Raw genomic sequence first — 23,651 nt, forward strand, 5'->3', positions numbered from 1 at the left:
TGGGAGCTGGGAGCTGGGAGCTCTACCTGCTCTGCACGGCCCAGCAGTGCGGTGCCCAGCCAGGGCCGTGCGTTAGCTTGTGGGAGAGGCGGGGAGAGTGGCCCCGGGGAGTCGGAGCCTTGATCTCTGCGCAGTAACCAGATCCGCATGTTGGAAATGCAGCCAGTTCTCTGTGCCCCGAGACACCCCACTCTTACGTCCCTGGAGCTGTCATGCTGCTGGGTTTCTCCTGGCCACGCATGATCCCTGCAGGGAGTTTTTCACGTTAGTATTCTGTAAGCTTGCAGGGATAGTTTTTTTTTTTTTATTTTTAGCAATGCCATACATTTGAGTGAAGGGAACATGGAAACCTCCCGGGTTATAGCAGACAGGCCATGTGCTGGCAAGGGGGTGGTCTTGTCGGTTTGCCCAAAGAACACACACAGCTACACAGTTCTGGGAGCTTCTCAGTGCGTCTGAGAAGCCTCGAGCTCTTTGGTTATTAGTAAAATTCAAACCTTCGCACCCTGCTGTGAGATTTCTGTGTAGATTCCTTCGCTGGGAGAGTTTTGGAGCTGTTTACCCGGAGCGGCTGTCAGCTGAGGCCCTTCTGAGCTTTTACCCTGTAATCTTGTCACAGACGGACTTGTTTCCAGATGCCCGGGGATTCCTCGTTGGATCACTGCCTTTTAAACAGAGTTCTGTGAGCAGCCACCCATCTCCCACCGGAAAGAAAGGTGTGTATGTTGTGCGCGGGTACTGCCGGTCCCGAGTGGGCGAGTAAGCCCTGTCTCCTGGGCGGGCAGGTAGCCCCATCTTGAGAACAGGGGGGGGTGCTGGTGCTTTACCACTGGGTTCGCAGAGGTCGGACAGTCATATTCACGAATTTCCTCGTTTAAAAAATAAAGTCAAGTCGGCCAGTGTGGCTCAGTGGTTGAGAGTTGACCCATGAACCAGGAGATCGAGGTTCAGTTCCTGGTCAGGGCACATGCCCGGGTTGCGGGCTCGATCCCCAATCGGGGGTGTGCAGGAGACAGCTGACCAATGACTCTCTCATCATTGGTGTTTCTCTCTCTCTCTGCCTTTCCCGTCCTCTCTCTAAAATCAATTAAAAAAACAACAACATATATATATATATAAGTATACATATATGTATATATATATTTAAGAAAAGTAAAGTCAAGTTCCAAGTATGGCCTGTGGTTTTGAAGGGGGGGTTGCAGAGACCCTTGAGGGGAGGAACAGGAAGCGGTCCAGCCTCTTGTCCCTGCTCCGTGGGAGGTGCGAGGGGCCACGAGGAATGGCCGCCAGGGACCTGCTCGCCTGCCACAGTGAGTCTGGCTTCCAGCTAGCTCAGTGAAGGTTGGGCTCTGCTCCTGTTTTCCTGATAAGTGAAAACACAGGAGACAGAGTCACCGGCTTTCACCTTTGCCTCAGGGACGTGGCCTCCTCAGAGACTCTGGTCTTTTGGTCCGACCTTGTCCTTAATAGTTGGAACTATGTAGAGGAGCTGACGCCCCGCAGGTGGACAGCCCCCATCCAGGCCCCTGTGGGGAGGGCTGAGGTGACCTGGGGAGACAGACACTGCAGGCAGATCATCGAACTCGGGCAGCTGCTGTTTCCTCTGTCAGTGGGCTCAGTGGGGTGCCTCCCAAGCAGAGGTTTTAGTCTGTTTGCTCTAAAATGCTGTCAGTAGCTGGTCACACCTGGGAGAGTCTCGAGCTTTGGGACACCTAGGCAGAGCGGCCTAGACAGGGCTTAGTTGGTCCTGCCCTACCATCAGCTGCCGGTTCCCTGCCCAGGTGACTCCCTGCCCAGTGCCGGCGGCAGGAATCGCATCTGGAAATCTGAGAGTGGTGCCCTGATTCTCGCTCAGTACCACCTTGAATTCGGACCGGAGACCCATTGGAGCAGGTGGGGTGGGAGTAGGTTGTCAGGCTGTGAGGGGTTTTGTCCTGCCTTCATTCAGCACAGAAGCCCCCGCCAGGGGCCACTTGGAGTCTGAGCTGGACGCCCTCCTTTCAGACACCCCGTGGGGCTCCTGGTGATTGACTTAAACCGGCTCGCCTGCCGCTGCCTGGCCTGCATGAGGTTTATCAGAGCCTTTGCGGAAAATGAGTCCCTTCTCGCATACGTGTGTGGTTACGGACAGAATCGCTCTGTTCAGGGGGAGCTGTGTCACTGCTCTCCGAACAAGATGAAACCTTAGAGTTCACGCGTGGGGAAGGACAGGCTGCCTGGCAGAGGAACCGTCAGCATGTATTTCGGAGACAGACGGCAGAGCAGTCCTCTGATAACTTCCCGCCTGACGTGCTCACTGGCCTGTGGAGTCTGTGTTAAGAAACTCACTGCTCCCCTGGCCGGTGCTGCTCAGTGGTTAGAGCGTCGGCCTGCAAAGGGAAGGGTTGCAGGTTCGATTTCCTGGCCAAGGGCGCGTACGTGGGTTGCAGGCTCCATCCCCGGCCCCGGTCGGGAGGCAGCCAATCGATGTATCTCTCTCACATCGATGTTTCTCTCTCCCTCTCTTCTGCCACCCTCCTTCCTCCCTTCCACCCTCTCTCTGAAAAGCAATGGAAAAAATATCCTCATGTGAGGATTAACAAACAAAACAAAAAAAGAAAAATTCACGGCTACTTTTCCAGTAATACTTGAAATCAAACCGGGTGCTTTCTCTTTTTAAATTGTGATAAGATGCCTGTAATATGATATTTCACCCCTGTGACATTCAGTATATTCACAGTGGGGCGGCTCGAGCTGTCACAACACGACACACAGTGGGACAGAGCTGGATTTCTCGTGAAGGGAAGTGGGCAGGTGACTGGTTTTCCAGACAGTTTTCTCACTGGGGCTGAAGCCAGGGTATTCCTGGTATATTCCTGGTGCCCAGACAAGCGTGAGAGCTACACTGTTGCGTCCTCCTGTGTCACAATGTTTCCACCCTGTCATTCAGGCTCAGGGATGACAGGGCAGCTCTGGTCACCTGGCCCCAGCCCTCCGGGTGTCTCAGGGCTGTGGCAGTTCTGGGCGGAGGGTGTGCGTGGCCTCCCTGACCCCCACCCCCTGACCCTGCGCTGCCCCGCAGATGTGGAAGGCTTCGGCAGGCCACGCCGTGTCCATCGCCCAGGACGACGGGGGCGCCGACGACTGGGAAACCGACCCCGATTTCGTTGTGAGTCACCCGCGGGCCACCTTGACGTCCGTTTTCCTGAACGTGACTTCCCAAGGTTTCTGTTTGGGTGGTTCCCGGTCAGTCTGTTTTACAGCCCAGGCCTTGGGATTTACTTGCCATTTGTTGTTTTTTTCAGAACGACGTGAGTGAGAAAGAGCAGAGATGGGGCGCCAAAACCGTGCAGGGGTCTGGGCACCAGGAGCACATCAAGTAAGAGCTTGCTTTTCTTTTTTTTAAATACGTCTTTATTGATTTCAGAGAGAGGAAGGGAGAGGGAGAGAGAAACGTCAGTGATGAGAGTTGTCATTGATCGGCTGCCTCCTGCACACTCCTCACTGGGGATGGAGCCCGCAGCCCGGGCCTGGAACCGCGATCTCCTGGATTCTGGGTCGATGCTCAGCCGCTGGGCCACGCCGGCCGGGCAAGTAAGAGTTTTCTTAACCTCGGTGGGAAGTGAGGTCTGAGGGACAAAAAGGAGTCCCCTGCCTGGTTGACCGCGATACCCACCTGTGCTTGGACTGGTTTGTTTTCTCCTGTGACCCGATGATTCTAGAGTAGACGGGTGTGAGACGTGTGTGTGCCTGTGTGCATGCTGTGCGTGTGCACACGTGTGTGTGTGCATATACGCACTCACAGCTCGAGCCTCCCCGTCCATTGCTGTGGCTTCTCTCAGGGCTCACACTTGCCTGAGCCCCTGGTACGAGAGCAAGTTTCTGACCCGGGACGTGTATTTCTACCATCTGAGACCTGGCACGCCGCCTTCATTTTCACAAATTTTATTACTTTATCATTGTCCACTGAGGACTGTGAGCTGAAGCATCGAGTTCTCATGCAAAGCTCAGGAGAACCAAGCAGTGTGTCCCTGTTCCTGACGTGGCACTGGCTTGAACGGCCACCTCAGGAGGTGCAGGTAGAAGGGACTTGTAAAAGGCACCAGACTGGCCGGTTTGGCTCGGTGGTTGGAGTGTTGGCCCTTGAACTGAAGGGTCCTGGCCATGGGCACGTACGTCAGTCGCAGGCTCGATCCCCGGTCGGGGTGCATGGTGGAGGCAGCCGATGGATGTTTCTCTCCCACATCGATGTTTCTCTCCCCTCCCCACTCTCTGAAAAGCAGTGGAGAAAATATCCTTGGGTGAAGGTTAAAAAAAAAAGCACCAGACCGCCATTGTGGCTGCGCCAGGTTCAGTGTGCACGCCCCCTTCCCTCGCCGAGGGCACCGTCTCTTGCCCAGAGACCTGCTTGAGTCGGTGGAGGGAGAGCCGTCTCAGTTGGCCCTGAGGCCCTTGCAGCATGAGGAGGCTGCTCTGGCCTGAGGTGGACCCAGTGAGTCACCCGCGTGGGCGGTCCGGCCTCAGACACAGGGTCATCCCAGCCTCGCTGTGCACTTCGCATGCAGCACGGAAGCTGCTTTGGGGTGTTCAGGGGCTGGGGTGGTGAGAGGCACTGGGCCTGGGGGCTGCTCGGGGCTGGCACAGTGCTGGGCCCTTGGCTGTGCGGTTAGGCCAACTCCGGAATTGGCTGAGTCACCCGTTCCTGTCTCGTTTCTGCTCCCCATGGCGTGGAAGCAGGTTGGGGAGGACGGGTTGGGTTGCTGGATCTCAGAGAGTCCGCGTGGGGCAGCAGGACAGCCGTTGGTGCCCTGGGTCCCTCCAGGGTTTTAGGAGCCATAACTTCCTCCCCCTGCTGCTGAGGGCCTGAGTTGTGTTTAAGCTGCCGTGTTTTAGTCACTCTTGTGGGGTTGTCCAGGTATTGGAGGTGTGGGCCTGGCGTCCCCAGGGCAGAAAGGCCCTATGGGAGGTAGCTTCGGGCCCCTCGGGGGTCTCCCGACAGGGACAGCTGCAGGGGCTTCCTGGCGGGTGGCTTTTGATCACATCTGACCATCTGTTTCTCTGTGCCTGGCGTCTCAGTAAACAGTGGCCCTTAGACTGTACGCTCTGAAAGTCTTCCGTTGCACCTTTGAGCATATAAAGAGCTGCATTACTTCAGGCAAAGAGAGGCCACCTGAGTGTGTTGTGTCTCTGGGCTCCGAGCCGTGTCCCAGGATACCTGGGGAAAGGGCCCCGACTGTGCTCCCTCCTCTGCCCGGGCGACCCACAGAGCTAGGTTTCCTGACCCAGTTACCTAGTAAAGCTGAGAGGCTTTTCTCCATGTGAAATAAATAAGGAGAGTTCACATTCAGGGGAGCTGCCTTCGGGGGTGTGAGGGACACCCGTGTGGGTGCAGATCTGGTTCCCTAAAGTGGCCACGCACCTGGGCCCGCTGGCAGGACCGCGAGGAGAGCACCGTGAGGGCAGGGTGGGAGGCCCCGGGTCGGTGGGTCCTGTCCCGTGCGTCCTAGGGGGAGCGTGCACACTGTCTGATGGCCCTGCCCTGCTTTGCCCTCCCCTGAAGCATCCACAAGCTGAGGGAGCACGTGTACCAGGAGCACCAGAGCCTCAAGGAGAAGGAACTGGAGACAGGACCCAAAGCCTCGCACGGCTATGGAGGGAAGTTTGGCGTGGAGCAGGACAGGATGGACAAAGTAAGTGGTCGGCGGCTGCGTGCCGGGTTCCTGGCCTGCTCTGATCTCACCTGGGTGGCAGAGCTGTCACTCAGACCCGTTCGTCAGGTTAAGTTTTGAGTCGAGCGGTTGGGGAGGAGATTTGCTGAGAGTCTGCGTCACCCGACTTGCTCACAAGGTGCTCCCGCTGCTGGGACGCTCTCGTGTCTGAGGTGCTGGAGTGGGTGAGCTGCAGGAGCCCAGCTCTGGGACCAGGACAGTGGTCCAGAGGCACCTGGGCTGCAGGCGCTGGTCAGTGCCCCTTAAATCGTACCACACAGGGATGGGGTGGAGACCCGAACAAGACCTGGGGCCCTGTTCATGGTGAAAATGCAGCCAACAGGCACACCGACACCCTTCGTGCACTCGGTGACCTTCCAGGGTGGCCCGGCCTGTGGCCTGATGTCCCTGCCCGCCCGGCGGAGGGGAGAGCACGCCCTGTGTGTGAACCGGGGCCAGGCGAGTGCCAGCTCACGGTGGTGGCAGAGTTGGCTGAATGCTTCGCGTGGGCAGCACAGGGCGCAGGCAGCTCGGGAGGCTGGCGTCCCTGCGGAGAGAGGGCAGAGGGGGCTGTCGGGGGTCCTCCCCCAGTGGGCAGCTCCTTACGCTCTGCTGCTCCCGGTGGAGGCGGCCCCGGCCTGAGCAGCGCGAGCTGGGCTGACCTGCAGAGGCTGCCTCCCATCTGTGGCAGGAGGATGCCGGTGTCGGGTTCTGCTCTGAAATTCCACGCCTGTCCCTCGTGTGCGGCTCGGGTTCAGCCTCTGAGCTGTGTCACAGTGCTCTGCACTGTCACCACAGAGCGGATGTGTGGGGCGCCTGTGGGCTCCCCAAACCATGTCCAGAATTAGCCGAAGCTGGGGTCGGATGAGGAGTGAGCTGCAGGAAAGAGACAGGGACTTTGGACCGTGTGGCTGTCACTCTTGGAGACGTCTCGGTGCTGAGGCCGGGACAGTGGGGAGCAGAGTCATCTCAGTCCTAAAATAGGGTCTGGCGTGTGCTTGCTTGGGGAGCACATATACCAAAATAGCGTCTGGGGGCTTTCTTGGCGCCAGCGGGCAAAACCCCCGTGTGCTGAGGGCAGTGAGAGAACCAAGGAGGCAGGAGCCTTTCCCGCCCCACAGGGCCTGTGCTCACGGGATCGGGGGGCTTAGAGCAAAGAGAACTTCAGTAGAAGTGGGGTCCCCGGGTCTGGGTTGGAAAAAGGACGTGTTGGGGAAGAGCTTGGTGACAGCCACATCGCTGCCACTGCGGCCCCTGCTGCTGGGCGATGCCGCCCCCTTGCGCCTCCACTCTGGCCTCCCTCCCAAGAAGCTTCCCTGTGAGCCCGACCCAGGAGCCTGGGCTGCCTGTCCCCTCGCTCCTCTCTGCCACTGCTGCTGCCACACTGTCCTGTCCTTCCCACAGAGCCCAGGGGCTGAGACTAGTCCTCCCCTGTGCCTGGCCTGGCACCGTGACAGCTTTGCATGAGCGTCTTGTCGGGTGCCCAGAGCCACCGTCTGGCTGATGTGACGGGTCCCCGGACGGCTCGGGGGGTACTCTCACCCCCGGGGATTAGTCCAGTGCGGCGCACAGGCCGCAGCCCCTCTGCCGCAGCGCATGGCCGGCCGTCGGCTCGCGTGGCAGGAACACCCACACGGCGACGGGGGCTGTCCTGCTCAGACCTCCCCCGGGGGAGGGTCCCTCGTGGCGATGGGTGGTGTCTAAGACCGTTCCTGCTCCTGTTGCAGTCGGCCGTCGGCCACGAGTATCAGTCGAAGCTTTCCAAGCACTGCTCGCAGGTCGACTCCGTCCGGGGCTTTGGAGGCAAGTTCGGTGTCCAGGTGGACAGAGTTGACCAGGTGAGTGTGTCGTGGGAAGCAGGGCTGGGGGAGGGCGAGGGGACAACTCTCCCTAGATCAGCACTCGCTGCCAACACCCACGTGGTGTCCTCTGCACCCCTTGGGGTTACGTGAGGTGCCTCTGGCTCTGGGACTGCGGGGCTCTCATCCCTGTGGTTCTGAGGTGACTGGCTGGCTGCACCCGGGCACCTTAGATTTGTCCGGGAATGTGCCAGTGAGACCGTTTCTGTCCCTCCCTGCCTGGATTTCACTTGTGACAGGTGGCATTCAGAGCCCACAGGGTACTGGGAGGTCATTCCTGGCGCTGTGCTCGGGTCTAGATGCTGCGCTGCGGGCCTGGGTGTTGGAGCGGGATATCGGTCCACACCCTCGCCTGGCTGCCCGTTGTTGTGGTCTGAGACAGGGAGCTAGTGCCTGTCTCTTGGGGCTGTGCATGGGGACACCCCCAGTGTCTGTTCCTGTGGTCAGTGTTAATGCAAGGGGAGTGTGTGCCCCGGGAGGGTCTTCTCGAGGGGCCCTGAGGGGCTGAAACCCATGAACTCCTTCACAACAGTGGCCCTGGGGAGGACAGGCCGCCGAGGTGCAGCTTGGCCTCGGTGGCTCGCCGGGCTTGGAGTGTTGTGTGGGGTGCAGATGGAAAACGTCGGTGCTCTGGGCGTTAACTGGGCCTGCGTGTGGCTTTGGGAGTGATGGGTCAGAAGCTGTGGTGTTCGCATTTTAAAATTTTTTAGGTCTTGTGGATTCACAGTAACCATTGGGAGGCATTTAAAAGTGCATTTTCCTTTCTCTCCCTGCAGTCGGCTGTGGGCTTTGAGTACCAGGGGAAGACTGAGAAGCATGCCTCCCAGAAAGGTGAGGCAGAGGCGCACTCGCCGCCTGAGGCCCCTTCCTGGGGAGCGTCTTTCATGGGATGGTCACGCGGCATCGTGTGACCCTGCGGTCCCACCGCGCAGCACATGGGGCCCTGACACCTGCTGCCACTGTGCGGCTCCCATGACGCCTTGCGTCTGAGTAGCGTGGCCCCCCAGAAGGTCACTGTCTGACTTTGTGGGCAAAATGCTGGCTCCCCCGCCCAGGGCTGGAGAACAGAGCTCTCCTGTCCTGTCCCCAGTGGTGTTGCTGTGCACACAGGCCTTAAGCACGGTGCTGGCTCTTTTTTTTTTTAATATGTCTTTATTGTTTTCAGAGAGGAAGGGAGAGGGAGAGAGAAACATCAATGGTGAGTCAGTGATCACCTGCCTCCCGCATGCCCCTGACTGGGGATCAAGCCCACAACCCGGGCCTGTGCCCTGACTGGGAATCGAACTGCAGTCTTCTGGATCCCAGGTCGATGCTCAGCTGCTGTGCCATGCCCGGCCTGGCACTGGCTCGTCTGTATTAGCCCTGCTCCCCTCAGCCTTTCTTTAAAACACAAGCATGTTGCTTCTCCAGAGCTCTTGAGGGGTTTTTGCTCCTCCTGCCTCCTGTGTGTGATCGAGTGACCAGGGACTTTCCAGTGTGAACACTCCAGCCGTTCAGCCCGGCATGGACGTGTGGGGCGGGGGCCCCTGCGTAGCTTTCTGTGCACACAGTTGAGGGGCCTGGCGTCACTCGTGGAACAGTGGGTGGCCTCCTGTGAGCTGGACCCCAACCTAGTGGAACTGCAGTGATGGTGTTCCTGCCATCGGGCTCCTCTCTCCCCAGACTACTCGAGTGGCTTCGGTGGCAAGTACGGTGTGCAGGCAGACCGTGTGGACAAGAGCGCCGTGGGCTTCGACTACCAGGGCAAGACAGAGAAACATGAATCCCAGAAAGGTGCGTCCATGCTGCGTGGTGGAGGGGTGCTCTGCCTGCGTCTCATGCACTCGGACAGGCACACCAGGGAGTGTCCTCCTGGTCCCCCTCGGGGGCACCGTGCTCACTAGGTTTTGACTTAAGTGTGAGCTCGTTTTCCTTCCAGGTCAGCGGAGCAGGTTCACCCTGTTTTTACCGATGGCTTAGTCGTCTGTTGGATGGTTCCATCTTCTGTTTGACCTGCCCCCTCTTGAGTGTAGAACTCAGGTTCTCTCCAGTTCTTTGATGCTGTGAATTGCCTGCAGTGGCTGTTTTCACGCCTGCATCTTACATCCCGTGTTCTGTACTCAAAGAACAAGTTCCTTGGAATGGAACTGCTGGTCGGGGGACCCTGACTCTAGAACGGTGGTAGCTGTGCCAGCCTGTCCCGAGGACCATGCTGGTTCCCTTCCCCCTGAGGCCAGTCGACGGTCAGTTACAAACTGTGCCTGGGGGCTGTTTTGTGGGGACTGAAGGACTCGTGTCCCCACAGGGCTCCTGCTGGCTGGGTCGTGCTCAGCATTCGAGTCCTTGTCCTGCACGTTCACATTTTTAAAATAATTTCCAGCATTTAAAAACTAATCACTCCTATTTTTTAAAAGAAAAACAAAACCATTCGTGGGAAACCCACCAGCAAGCATTTGTCCAGGACCCAGCGGGCCAGCTGGCCTGAGGTGCCACCCAGCCTCCAGTTTGTTGCGGGTCACTGTGCTCTGTCCGCCCACCTGCCACCTGCCCGTTCCTCAGCCCTGGGTTGCAGCCACTGCCTGCGCTCTGCACCGTCGCTCCTGGAACCCGTGCTCCTTGGCCCAGGGTGTGCACTGCGGGCCAGGATGTGCAGTTAGGTCCCGGTCAGTGCCGCCCAGACTTCTCCTGTGACCCTAGAACAGTAACTGTTGCCTCCGGGAGGTGGGGGAGCACAGGCCAGCGTGCTGGGGCGAGCCTCAGGCTCTGAGGCAGCCCCCAGCCCTCAGAAGGGATTTGACCCTGGTGCTCTGCCCCATTCGTGCGTCCGCGGTGCAGCGTGCTCTGTGTAGCAGTAACCGTTTCGTGACGTGGCTCTGAGTAGACTGACCTGGGAGCTCGCAGGAAGGCGCTCTGAGTGTGTCCTGTTCGGTGACGCACCCGCACACCTGCCCGCTTGGTTGGTGAAACACGAGCCTTCAGAGCCTGCCGCTGTGGCCTGTCCCATCTCGGGCTTTGTACTGAGCGGTCGTTTCATGCCCTCTTTAGGGAGGAAGGAGAGATGCCCCAGGTGTTAACCTGCTGTGTCGCTGCTGCTCCTGTTTGTATCTCACATAAGTAGGAGCTGAAGTACCTCCCATGTTGCTCCCTGATTGTTCAGTGAGCCTGAGCGACTTCTGTTTAATTGAGTGGTAAAGTCTGCTGAGGCTGCTGAGCCCCACGCGTGCTCCTTGGTGTCATTGCTGGTGAGCAAACAGCACTTTCTTGTTTCTAGATTACTCCAGAGGCTTCGGGGGCAAGTACGGCATTGACAAAGACAAGGTGGACAAAAGCGCCGTCGGCTTCGAGTATCAAGGCAAAACCGAGAAGCACGAGTCCCAGAAAGGTGCCCCAGCTTTACCTCACTGCCCCCAGCAGCACTGGCGCGACAGGGCTCGGCTGGGTGGAGACGAGCCGTCACCTGGCCTGAGACCTGGCCCACAGCCTGCCAGCAGCCTCAGAGGAGACGCCCCCAGTTAGACACTGAGCTTCACAGCAGCGCGTCCACACAGCTGCCGCATAGAAGTCACGTGTCCGCTCCGCAGGCTCTGACTCCCGGGGTGTTGCGTGTGGTGACGGTCATGTGGCACATCTGTGTGTGTAAATGGTGACGCCGTGGCAGTGTCAAAGCCTAGGAGTGTCCCATGTGGCCCCTGTCTGTTTATTTACAAGACAGAGGTCACAGGTGAGGTTGTTTTCCCGACTCCTACAGGAGGTCCTCTGTGTCACCCAGAGTTTGGCCACGGCCCTGGGAGCGGAGGGCGGGCTCAGGCGGGTGTTTGTGTTCGGTGCACTGGACACATGCTCTCTCCCTGCCCCGAGCTCATGGCCTTCTGTTGTGCCTGTAGACTACGTGAAGGGCTTTGGAGGGAAGTTTGGAGTGCAGACCGACAGACAGGACAAGTGTGCGCTGGGCTGGGACCACCAGGAGAAGCCAGAGCTGCACGACTCCCAGAAAGGTACCGTGCTCTCCCGCTCGGGCTCGGGGCCCGGGCTTGGCTGGTCTCCTCCGCAGGCTCCTGCCGTGCCTGCCCTGCTGTGCCGAGGAACCTGAGCCGCGCCGTGCCCAGCATGTTCGTGCTGTTTCTGCAGCAGTGGGGTGGTCTTTGATGTTTGGGGTTGTCTGCCTCCCCCAGTTTTGAGAAGACTTCGGCCACTGAAGTGGCTGACCTTCTGTCCCACACTGTTGACCTTCAGTCCCACACGGTCATTGCCGAAGTGTCGCTGGGGCGCTGTGTTCTGCTCTCCATGCAGCCAGAGGGCCCTGAGTGCCCCGGCCGTGAGCTCTTGGTGATACGTGTGCTGCAGCCTGTGAAGGGACACACTCTTTACCCAGAGTGTTTTCTGATCAGAACGAAACCTGTCCCTGGGGGCACGGTGTCGCCCAGACGTCCCAGCAGCCGGGAGTGGGGCTGGTGACATTCCGTGTGAGGCTGTGTGCGACGAGACTGTCTGCACAACTAGAGGCGTGTTCTCTGCATGGGCAGGACCCTAGAAAGACCTCGCAGCGTAGACTAGCTTAATGGATTGTTTCAAACACGGCTCCCAGCCCGATTTCAGATCTGGGCAGAAGTGTTCAGATGTTAAGTTCGTCCATTAACCTCACGAGCCCACCTGTGACAGGGACCCCGGGGGTTGGCTCTGTGGTCCCTGTGCTCTGCAGAGCTGCCGTCTCAGCCGTGGGTCAGATTCCTGCCCTTGCTCCTAGAGACTGGTCCAGCCCGAGTCCCAGCAGGACACAGTGCTCGTGCCCACACCCCACCCTTCCTGCCCCTGCAGTGCAGCCACGCCCAGCACAGACTTCCCGGCCCAGCCCCCGAGTGACGGGTCACTTGTCGGGGCGCCTGGGCATTGTCGATGGGGTTTTATGCAGGATCGATAGTAACTGGCACCCTTCTTTCCCATTCACGTCTCCCCACCACCTCTGGGATTTTTTTGGTGTGAAATGTGGTCATTCCAGCCCCATATCGTGGCCGATTTCGAGTGGGCTGCCTGATCTCCCAGTGCCTCCTGCAGCAGGTCTCGCTGTTGACCGTGACTCCGAGGCCATCGAGGAGGCCGCCTTACTGCCTCCGGGCCACGGAGCCGCGGGTCTGGTCCGCGGCAGCGAGGGCCTGGTGCAGGCCCGTTCCGGGCGGTTTCATTGTTTTTTCTGTGGTGTGTTTGGTTCCGAGCGGGAGGCATTTCTGTTTCGTGTTTGGATGGCACCACCTCTGTGACCTCTCATAGAGCCCAGCGGGGGGCACACAGGGCTGCAGGAGACAGGACGTTTCTGGGTGTGTAGCCTGGTCGTCCAAGTGGCGGACGCACCTTCCCTTCAAGCGGTCACTTAATTGCCGTCAGAATGGGGACCTGTGTTTCAGAGCCTGGACTTGTAGGAGACGCGTGGCCGAGTTGCAGGCCGCCCCGGGCTGTCCGCACCGTGGAGAGACGTGACACGGGGAGGGCAGGCGGACGCGCTCAGGCTGGTCCCACGACCACGTGGTGATGGCCGTGGCTCCATGTGGCGTCAGTACCGCAGGATGGTGTGACTGTCACATAGTGTTTCCCTGGTAGAATTGGCCCTTGGACTTCCTTTCAAAAAGCAAGAGGAAGCCTGCGGCTGAGCCTTTCCCAGGCTCGCAGAGCGGTGGGGCTGGGGGACAGGGCGGGCAGGCGGAGGGCTCATTGCCGGGCCGGCGCGTCCCCTGGGCCACTGTCCCTCGGAGCCCTGGGGAGCATGCCCACCTCTCCTCTCCCACGTCTGAGTGGTATGCGGAAGGCGCATTGTGGTGCTTCTCGCCCCTCTTCCCGCGGGTGCGTTTTCCAGCTGTTTCTGGGCCTGTCGCGTCCCTGCCATCGCCCGTCCTGTCCTTGCCCTGAGAGTTTGTGTTGTGCACCTTTCAGACTACTCCAGAGGATTCGGCGGGAAGTACGGGGTGCAGAAGGACCGCATGGACAAGGTGAGCTTCTAGCCCGGGGCCTAGCGCTTCTGCCGGCAGGTTCGGGGCTCACAGAGTGCTTGGAGTCGACGCTCTCCCGGGCGTGGTCTCAGGTGGGCGCCGGGCTTGTGTTTTCAGAAGGGCAGATGTTTCAGTCGGCGGGGTGTCGTCACCCTGCTGGTAAGAAGCTGATGGACAGGACAGTGCGATGCTGAGGAGCTGGGGGGCTTTAGGGTGGCGCTGCCGAGGTGGTGGGTGTGAGGAGCTGGTAGGACCCATCCCCGGGGCCCTGCAGGCCTTCCATTCATTTTGTGAAGTTTGAGCCTTGGGTGGACCCCATTGAGAAGGCCCTGCTGCAGTGTGGACGTGGGTGGGGGCGCGGAGCTCGAGGCTGTGGCCCCAGGTAGAAGGTGGCTCTGTGGTTTGCGAGGTGCAGTGATGCTGGGCCGGGGAAGGTGGCCTGGGAGGGAAGCCTGGACTTGGGCAGGGTGGGTGGTGAAGCCTGTGGGCCTGGTGGGGTGAAGAGGAAGCGTAGGACCATCCAGGTGAAGGGGCGGCCTCTGCTGAGCACTTGGTCGGGGCAGGGCCGATAAGGTGAGTCCACCGTGGGTGGGGCAGGTAGGTGAGAGGCTGCAGCTGGACTAGGGGTGGGCTGGGCCTCCAGGGGCCTGCGGAGTGGCCAGGGACCCAGAGCCACAGCAGGTGGGCTGGTGCGAGGAGTCGGAATTGCCTACAGGGTCTGGCAGTGCTGGTCCAAGGGCTGCATTTGAAGGAGGGTGGGTCACCTTGGCCTGGCAGTGCTGCTGGTGGCATCCCGTCTGGGCACACGGTGTGTGGCCCTTGCAGTCCTGGTGAGGACATTTTTTGAGGTCTTGAGGGGAAGTTCATGGGAGAGGCTGGCTGACAGGGTCCCAGACCATGTGGGGCGGGGAGCCACGGAGCCGGCCAGCTCTGGCCCACTTCCTGGAGTAGTCTGGGTGATCAGGGCCGAAGGAGTGAGTCTTTGCAGATGGAAGAGACCAAAACATCCTGGCGAGGTGTAGGACGGGAGACCTGGGCGGTGTGAGGAACGTGTGGTTCCTGGGAGGTGGCCTTGGCCAAGACAGAGTGGGGGCCTCAGGCAGGAGGTGAAGGGCCCCACGTGGCTGTGACTGGTTTCTGTCAGTGGCGGGAACAGAACCGCCTCCCTGTGATGCTGTGGCAGGAAGTGTGTGGGCTGTCTTGTGTGGTGTAGCCTCGTTAATCCTGCAAGCGAGGTTGTCTCTCTCCCTGTGCCTCCTCCCTCTCCCCCCACCCCCTGTCCCTGGTGTGCAGTTGGGAGCCTGAGGCTTAGGGGAGGTGTGGTGACTGCCCGGGTCTTGGTGTCATCCACTTGGTGGGTCTGGAAGGTGTGTGTGTCCCCATCATAGCACCTGCAGAGTAGTCCAGGTCCTGGAGATCGGCGGGGCCCCCGCCTGTTCACCCCCCACAGAGGTGGATTTCTTGTTCTGACTCTGACGTTTGTGATCACCTGCACGCGTATCTCGGACTTTTTCCACACCTCGGTTAATTCGCAGACAGAGAGGCAGATATGAAGCCCATGGGCTCCCTGGCTGGTCCTTTGGAAGGTCCGGGGTGGGCTTTCTTCAGCGTGGGCGCAGGGTGCATGCTGCACGGTGTGAGGGAAGCGTGCCCTCTGACTTCCCGGTCCTGTCTCGGTAGAATGCCTCCACCTTTGAGGATGTTGCCAAGGTGCCCTCCACCTACCAGAAGACGATCCCTGTTGAAGCAGGTGAGCCAGCGCCGTGGTGTCCCATGGGGATGCTGAGGGGAGGGCACAGTTGGGAGAACCTGGGTGGGAGCAGGTGGAGCATGGGTGACCGCTGTCCTGCATGGCCCCCGGGAAGATTTGATTCCCCCTGATGGATACTGCATGGACGTCAGGGCACCTTTCAGACTCAGCCCAAGGCAGCTCCCTAGCAGTGGGCCAGCTTGGGGGGTGCTTTCCCAAGTGGAGCTGGGCGAATGGCAGTTCCACAGAGGCCTCCTCCCCTCTGGGACCAGGTTCTGGAGGGTGGGGGTGGCCAGTCCTGCAGCCCCAGCCAGGCAGTGAACCAGAGAGCCGTTGAGCCTTGGCTAGGATACCCCTGCCACAAGTGACTGGATTTGCTCTCCTCTGCTCAAGTGAGGCCCAGGACCAGGTCACACGGTCTGTTCTCGGAGGTAACTGCTGTGTGGAAGGCCGCCTGCTGTCCAGGGTCTGTGGGGCGACAGTTCAGTCCCAGGGGCTGCACCCTAAAGAGCACCGTGTAGTTGGGGAAACATTGCACGTGGTGTAAAGTGGTAAATTAAAACCAGGAAGCAGAGCACCCCGTGGTGTTGACTGTGGCCGCCTATGGCCAGCAGTTCTCAGGCCCCGTGCTCTCAGCACCCTTGGGTGAGCGTAGGAGTCAAGGGTCCCAGAGAGCTTCTGTGTACGTGCGTGATGGCTAGATCTTTGCTGGGCTTGAGTTTATTTATTTAGTTAATTTTTAAATGTATCTTTATTGACTTCAGAGAGAGGAAGAGAGAGGGAGGGAGAGAGAGAGAAATGTCAGTGGTGAGAGAGAGTCAGTGATCGGCTGCTTCCTGCACGCCCCCCCCGCCCCGGGGATCGAGCCCACAACCCAGGCAAGCGCCCTGACCGGGAATCGAAACTTGATCTCCTAGATCCAGGTCAATGCTCAACTGCTGAGCCACGCAGGCCAGGCGCTGGCTCTGAATTTAAACAGAAGAATTTAAAGTTTGCTTGATTTAAAAATGGTAAAACCATCTCATATTGGTAATGCTGTTTATGCAAAAATCACTACAAAACGAGAGGAGCCGGAGGTGGCGTTGGCTTGCGTCCTGTGAGCCTCCTCACCGGGGACACTCACCTATTTGCAGCTGCGTCTGCACTCGGCCTGTTGCTGGAGGAGGGTATGGGCTCTCCACACCCTTGGAAGGGCCTCCCAGAGCCTGTGCAGAGCCCTTCGGGTGGTCTTCCGATGGCCCCAGGCGGGGCCCTTGTGGTGTCCCAAGGGTGTCTCCTGCTTGGGACGATTTGTAACACGTATTGTCATTTGGAAAACTCTGGGTCTCGGCGCTATGCTGACCTCCAGATATTGAGCCTCGTTTCGCTATACACTGCACTCAGTGACACCATCACCAGTGTTACCGTGGGTGCTAAATAACACTGGGACATTGTCACGCTCGCAGGAGTGGGTACGACCTTTCTGCATCAGGTTTTGCTTGAAACCTGAATTTTCCCGTCCACAGCAAGTCCTGGGGCTGTTTTTCTTGACTTGAGAGGTGGTGTGTGTGTTTGGGGAAACACCCATCCCAAAGTTGTGCAAGTCAGGGAGCCCAGCTTGCAGCCCAGAGTCGCAGACGTGTCTCCTTGAGGCCCCAGCCTCCCGTGGGCAGCCGTGTGTACACCCTCCCCTTGTCAACCCGCAAAGGAGAAGATGGGTGCTCGGGGGCACGCCTTGGGGAATTGGGTTTTCCCTCTGGAGCGTGTGGTTGGGACACAGTGATGTGTGGAATATAAAATATGCCAAGTGCAAGGCTCGTGGTTCCCGTCTCTGCAGGCTGGTTCGTGGGAGGGGGGCCGGACGCCGGCAGCTGGGGGCCGGCTCCCTTGTCAGTCGGTTCAGGGCTGCCTGGTGTCCGCGGGATCGGTCAACCTGCACGGGGCTTTGTCCGTCCTGGGCGCTGGTGGCGTCTGAGGGCAGAGGGAAATCTCTCCTCCCCTCCCCGCCGTAGCCAACACCAAGACCAGCAACATCAGAGCCAACTTCGAAAACCTGGCAAAGGAGAAGGAACAGGAGGACAGGCGGCGGGCGGAGGCCGAGAGGGCGCAGCGGATGGCCAAGGAGAGGCGGGAGCAGGAGGAGGCTCGCCGGCAGCTGGACGTGAGTAGGGCCGCGGTCCCCAAACCCCTCCCCGGAGTGTCCTGTGTGCAGCCCCGCCCGCCCGCCTCCCTGCCCTTCCGGGCCTGGTTCTCGGTCCGCCGCCCGCACGTGGCGCGGCTGTGCGGGAGCTCCGGCCGCACGCCCGGGCTTCCCGGGGACTCGCGCACAGGCGCTCATGGCGGGGCTCCCGGCCCTGCTCCGGAGGGGTCTCTGCACCCCGGGGACGGGAGAGCTGCCGCCGTAGGCCCTCAGAGAGGATTCAGGTGTGAACTAGGAGCCTCCTGGGCCCATGCGGGGCCCGCCCAGGCACAGCCCCTTCCAGAGAACGTCGTCCCCCTCCCGTGCTCTGTCGGGAGCCCGGGCAGACGGTGGCTTTATCTACACGCACTGTCCAAGACGCGGGCCTCTTCTCAGGCCCCTGAGCATGTCCGAACCTGCAAACGTCTGTGCGAGCGAAATGCAGTGTCGGACTAAGGTCCCTGCACGTGAGATAAGCTGTGGTTTTCTCATTGTGAAAAAAAAAAAAAAAAAACAACAACAAAAAAACCCGACACAAAAAACACTCTCCTGCCCTAGGTCGTGGACCCTTACGGTTCCACGTGAAGAGTCTGTGACTGTCCTGCTAGCGCAGGCCTGACCCAGCCGCAGGGATGGGTGTCTTTGTGGGGCAGCCCCACCACAGCCCACGAGAGGAGCCTGGTAAAGGACGCTCCCTGGCGCGTGTCCCCAGGCGGGCCACCCACCTGCTCTCGAACCCGTCTCCTCAACTCTGATCTGGAGAAGAATCAGCGTTGCTGCCGTCAGCACTGGCCCAGTGCTGCTGCGTCCGATGACCGCGCACAGTGACCTGAAGCGATACACCTCTGTCGTGTTACGGCTCTGACAGGAGTCGGCTGCTGCTGGGGCGGCAGGGCACAGCCTGTTCCCCAGGCGTTCCCAGCCTCCTGAGGCGCCACACTCTGCTCGTGGCCCTGCCAGCCTTGGCTTTCTCGTTGGGTGTCCTAGCCTGCCTGTCACCACCTGCCTCCCCCTGTATCGCCCTGTGATGGGTGACACGCCTCCCGCCTCAGACCGTCCCCACGTCTGCGTGTGACACTTTTGCCATGTGACACCGTAGTCACAGGACCTGGGATTGGATGTCAGTGTCTTTGAGAGGCTGTTGTTCTGTCCACCACAGTCCACCATCTGGCCCCCAAAGATTCACGTCCATTACATGCATAATACATTCACTCCATTTTAAAGTCCCAAAAATCTCAGTTCATTGTAGCATCGGCCCAGAGTCCCACCTCTCACCATCTGAGTCACCTGCCCTGAGTGTGGGCGAGGCTCGGAGCTACGAGGTACAGTCCTGTCGCCTCCTGATCGCACCTTACACAAGCCAGGGTCGTGTGGTGGCGGGAGCTGCGGCCTCAGGGCCTCTGGAGCGTGCTCGCCCCACCGCGGGGCTCACCACAGACTTGCTCCTAAAACCTTCCCTCTGGCAGTAGGCCTGCGTCAGGCTCCGGTGTGAGCTTCCAGAATCCTGTGGGTCACCCCGTGGCCTGGCAGCATCTGACCACTGCTGCTTCCGTTGCAGGAGCAAGCCCGAGCCCAGAGGCAGAGCCCGCCAGTGTCCCCCACTCCGCAGCCGGTGCAGGAGAGGCAGCCTTCCAGCCCCATCTATGAGGTTAGTGTATCATTCAGTTTGCAGGTGAGTCTGACTCCCCAGGGACACCCGTCCCAGCTCGGTGCCACAGTGGACAGGGTCCCCGCCTCACCCGGCCCACTGTCCCCCAGTGAGGTCTCCTGACGCCACCTGGTCATGTGATTGTGTTTGTCTTACCTGCCCCCCACTGCTCCAACTCTGGCCACGCTCCCTGCTGGCCTCCGCGCCTCGCTGCGCTGGCCTCCAGTTTCCGCTCCCTCTGCCCCCCCTGAATGCCCTGTCTCCTCAGTCCTGTCACTGGTGCCTTGTGGCCCACTGCACATCCCAGGGACATGCTCTCCTGGTCTCTGAGGGACAGCCACCTGCCTCGGGCGCTCTCACCCACAGTGGGGTCCCTAGGAGTTCTTCGCCCCGGTCATGCCCTGAACCCCATCCTCCATCCGCATAGCCACTGCGGATACTGAGCAGTTGAGAACTGCCCTCGGAGCTCAGGAGTCGCACTCGTGTGAACCACAGTGTGGATTTCCCCCAAGACCTATACTTGCTCCTGACTCGTTGGTCCCTCCCTGACCGCGCTGAGGGTTGGTAGGACAGCCCCGGGGCCGCAGGCTGGGTGACATTGTGAAGCTGCTCTCGGGCTTGAGGGCCTGGCGGCCCCGGAGGTCCTAGACCTGCAAAGGAACTGACACACCTGCCCAGGCAAGACTGGCTGTGACCTGGTATCAGTTCCCGACAGGCCGTGGTCTCAGTTACTGCAGGACTTGGGCGCTGGGTGTGGGGGTCACTCAGGAGGAGGTGCATCCGGTCTCCACAGCACCCTCTATGATTGGCCCCAGGTTGAGTGTCAGCAGGTCCCGCCCCTCAGGCCCTTGCCTGTTCTTTCAGTGCCTTGGGGACAGTGAGGTGTCAGTTACCCAGGTCAGTGACAGGTCGTGAGATGTCCCATTGACTCTCCCCAGGATGCAGCTTCATTCAAGGCTGAGCCGAGCTGCAGAGGCCCCGTGAGTGAGCCCGAGCCTGTGTACAGCAGGGAGGCCACCGACTACCGGGAGGCAGGCAGCCAGCAGGGCCTGGCCTACGCCCCCGAGGCAGTCTACGAACCCGCAGAGGCCCCGGGCCACTACCCAGGAGGTACGGGGGCGCCTGCTAGGCTGGGGAGGGGCCCTCTTTTGTTTCACTCTGCCTCTGTTCCTCTGGGAAGGTTGTCTCCATTTCCCAATGACAGGCTTGCCCCTTGCCTGTGCCCGCAGCGCCTGCATCTCCTGCCAGCATGGGCTCTAGACCCCTGGGGGCTTGGCGCAGCCTTCCGGAGAGTTCCTGGAAGCTTTCCACTTGTGCTGGGGGCACTGGGCAGGGAGGAGGGGCTTCTGTTGCTATCCCCTTAAAGTAGCAGCTCAGGGCGTCTTCCAGAGCCCAGCTCAAGCCAGTGAACCCCCTGGTCTGCAGAGGTGATTCATACGCTTTGAAATCCTCATAGATGCTTCAGCTGGACGAACACTAAGACCAGTCTCATTTTAAGATGACGTTTCCTTTGGTCTGTGAGTGCAGGTTGATCACAGGTCCAGTCACTCCCTTGGGTAGCAGACAGTGGTGTCAGCAAGGTGCTCACCTTCTCCCTGAGAGTGACATGAGGCCCGGGATCCTAGTCTCCCCTTCCACTTACCTGTCACGATGCAGCCCTTGTGAAAGGGCCGGATGTTAAAATTGAACAGTTCTACTCAAAGCTGGCAAGGAAATTATATGTACCTGGTGGTGTTGGAGTTGGGAGTTGGGAGTCGGGGGCTTTGCTCCTTCAATGCTGGGGTCCATCTGCTGCTGGAGGCACCTGGCGCCCCACAGTCTGCCTTCCCGGGGGGTGCTCAGTGCTGTGGCGAGTCTCCTGCCTGGCTAGTTCCCCACCTTCACGAGCCTCAGAAGTGAGAATGTTTCCCAGCTGAGCGTGGCTCAGCGGTTGAGCATCGACCCAGGATCCAGGCGATAGGGGTTCGATTCCCAGTCAGGGCACATGCCCGGGTTGCGGGCTCCATCCCCAGTCAGGGGCGTGTAGGAGGCAGTCGATCAGTGACACTCTCAGCATTGATGTTTCTATCTCACTCCCTTTCCTTTCCTCTCTCTGAAATCAATAAAGATACTTAAAAAAAAAAAAAGGTGAGAATGTCTGGGACCATTTAGTCCTCTCAGATCTTGTCTCGGTTTGTTTTTAGAGGAAAACACCTATGATGAATATGAGAACGACCTGGGGATCACGGCCATCGCCCTGTATGACTACCAGGCTGGTGAGGAAAGGGGCACATGGGCGGGGCGGGTCCCGGCTACACTCCTGGCTGGCGCACTCATCTCAGAAATCTGACTTTTGTACAATCCTTAAAAAATAGTATAATCCTTAAAAAATAACTTACTTTGAAATAACTTTAATTACAGAAATTCCACCTCTCCATCTAGACACACACGCACACATCTGTTACCCTGTATTTCTCTGAGCATTTGAGGTCTGAAATTGTAGTAACCTGGGTGCCCAATATCCCCTAATGACCCCAGTGCAAATTTCCCCAAACCAAGGACCCAGCCCCTCAGGAAGGCACCCTCCACCCTCCAGGCCAGTGGCCACTGGGCTGCTTCCTCCGGCCAAGCAGGGAACCGTCCTCTCACTGTCCTCTCTGTGCCTTTCCCTAGCTGGCGATGACGAAATCTCCTTCGACCCTGACGACATCATCACCAACATCGAGATGATCGATGATGGCTGGTGGCGCGGGCTGTGCAAGGGCAGGTACGGGCTCTTCCCGGCCAACTACGTGGAGCTGCGGCAGTAGGCGCCACCGTGGCCGGCTGCCACCACGCCCTGCGTGGGGCTCGGGGGGAGGGAGGCTCCATGTTGCTTTATATTTAATACTCTGCTGATGCTGTTGAGAGTTTATGCCGCAGAAATTGCTAATATACTGTAATCGTGTTCCTGGGAGGACTTGGGATCGTTTCTATGCACTCGAGGTGTTTTCCTTTCTGCCAAACTGACTATCACGTGGAGCCACTTTGGGGCCCTTAGTTCCTCTGAGTACATGCTGTCCTCGCCCCACGGTCAGCGGGAGACCCCAGGACAAATGAGACCTACTTCACCGCCGGCGCTTTGACCACTGCTGTGTGGGTGTCAGGCAGGAGTCACTGTCCCTGAAGGGGTCCCTTTCGAGTCTCCATGTTTGGAGGAGGGAGGGGCTGGTGGACACTGTGAATTGAGGGAATTCTAGAAAGCACATGAGCTTCAGCATCGGATGGAAGGACCTGTCGCCCGAGAAATCCCACAGGACCGGAGTTTAGTAATGCCCCTGGTCTTTTGTCTTGCGTCTCCCTGTCTTGCCCTCCGTCCCTCACCTCCTGACGCCCTGGACACCAAGAGGGCTGCTGAGCCCCGCCTGTCCCTGAGATGCAGTGTCTCCCAGCTCCTTAAACACTGCCGTCCCTGGGGCTCTAGCTCCAGGCCCACAGGACGCCCAGCCCGAAGGCCTGTGCTGGGCTCATGTCACTCGGACACGTGTCTGCTGTGTGGAAACGGCCACTTGGCTACAGGACGCAGGTGCCTTCTCTCCTAAACTGCCAGGAGCTCTTCCCGTAAGGGGAGTGAGCTCTGTTTGCCAAAGTATCAACTTAAGTGACAGTAAAATTTGATGGCTGACGTGGCGAAAAGCAGGAAGTGAATGAGTGCTGCTCCGACCCAGGACACTCCCACGGCAGCCCCGTGGACCCGGTGTGCGGAGCTGTGGCCCCCGCAGAGCCCAGGGGCACAGCCTGTCTCCAGGGCGCCTGGAGAGCGTGGTGTTGGGACATCGGCAAATTTCCTTTCCAGGATATGTCTGCAGCCTCCGCTTCACTGCTTGGTCGGGTTTCTATGCAGTTGTGTCTGACTTTCTGTAGCTCACCTCATAGGTATGATTTTTTTAAATTAAACATTCAAAATAAACTTTTTTTGATCCATGTGCTGCTGATTTGCTTTGGCACTTGGTCCTTTTGTTCTATGCGGGGGCAGCTGCACCGTCCGTTCCCACAGCTCCCCGACACCGCTGTCAGCTCTGAGCAGCTAAGGGTCCCCTTGGAACAGCCCCCGGTGCTCCTTGGAGGTGCTTTCGTTAGGAGAGGTGCCAGTTTTTTGGACACAGATTCCAAGCAAAATAGAAAACGCTGTTCTTAAAGTCATTTCTGACTTACCATTCTCAGAGCCTGTTTGGGGGTCGCAGTGCAGCTGAAGGATTCCTTTCCTTCGGGCACGGTGAACGTCGGAAGAGAGACACACCAACTGGTTGCCTCCGGGGATGGAGCCTGCAACCGGGGTACATGCTCTTGGCCAGAGCCGAACCCGGGACCCTTCAGTCTGCAGCTGAGGCTCTAACCACGGAGCCACACGGCTATGGCTTAAGTGGCTTTCGATGGGGCTTCCGTGGTCTGTAGCCAAACCATTATCTGCGAATACAAGTAATTTGAGTGGCCCTGCCCCCGGGGGTAGGAGGGCAGGTGCTCCCAGCGGCGCCAAGGCAGTGGCCCTGGCGGGTAGCTAGGGAGCCCCCGAGCTGGGATGTGGCCTGAGTGTCTGGAGCCTGAACCCCACTACTTCCCACGCGGCCTGGTGG

At 59.2% G+C, this 23,651-nt stretch overlaps 1 protein-coding gene across 1 annotated transcript; it reads left to right on the top strand.

Annotated features, from left to right (window-relative positions):
* The first annotated feature begins 91 nt into the window (after positions 1 to 91).
* On the top strand, positions 92 to 23,001 carry CTTN (cortactin). The gene is made up of 16 exons (XM_016217104.2): positions 92 to 716; positions 3,062 to 3,148; positions 3,285 to 3,358; positions 5,540 to 5,669; positions 7,415 to 7,525; positions 8,323 to 8,377; positions 9,209 to 9,319; positions 10,797 to 10,907; positions 11,410 to 11,520; positions 13,448 to 13,503; positions 15,184 to 15,253; positions 17,245 to 17,393; positions 18,970 to 19,059; positions 19,998 to 20,169; positions 21,243 to 21,314; positions 21,712 to 23,001. Exons 2-16 carry the CDS (start codon positions 3,062 to 3,064, stop codon positions 21,846 to 21,848), a joined length of 1,536 nt encoding a protein of 511 aa, XP_016072590.1. The 5' UTR covers positions 92 to 716; the 3' UTR covers positions 21,849 to 23,001.
* Positions 23,002 to 23,651: the final 650 nt, after the last annotated feature.

This window comes from Miniopterus natalensis, chromosome 11, assembly GCF_054644295.1.
Source record: "Miniopterus natalensis isolate mMinNat1 chromosome 11, mMinNat1.hap1, whole genome shotgun sequence".
In the NCBI taxonomy this organism is placed as follows: Eukaryota; Metazoa; Chordata; class Mammalia; order Chiroptera; family Miniopteridae; genus Miniopterus; species Miniopterus natalensis.

What these genes read in the sequence shown, in the direction of transcription:
- CTTN (XM_016217104.2), top strand. Translation starts at nt 3,062, where the DNA reads ATGTGGAAGGCTTCGGCAGGCCACGCCGTGTCCATCGCCCAGGACGAC. An exon ending in GGGCACCAGGAGCACATCAA is followed by an intron (nt 3,359 to 5,539) that starts GTAAGAGCTTGC and finishes CCTCCCCTGAAG; the next exon opens with CATCCACAAGCTGAGGGAGC. An exon ending in GAAGCATGCCTCCCAGAAAG is followed by an intron (nt 8,378 to 9,208) that starts GTGAGGCAGAGG and finishes CTCTCTCCCCAG; the next exon opens with ACTACTCGAGTGGCTTCGGT.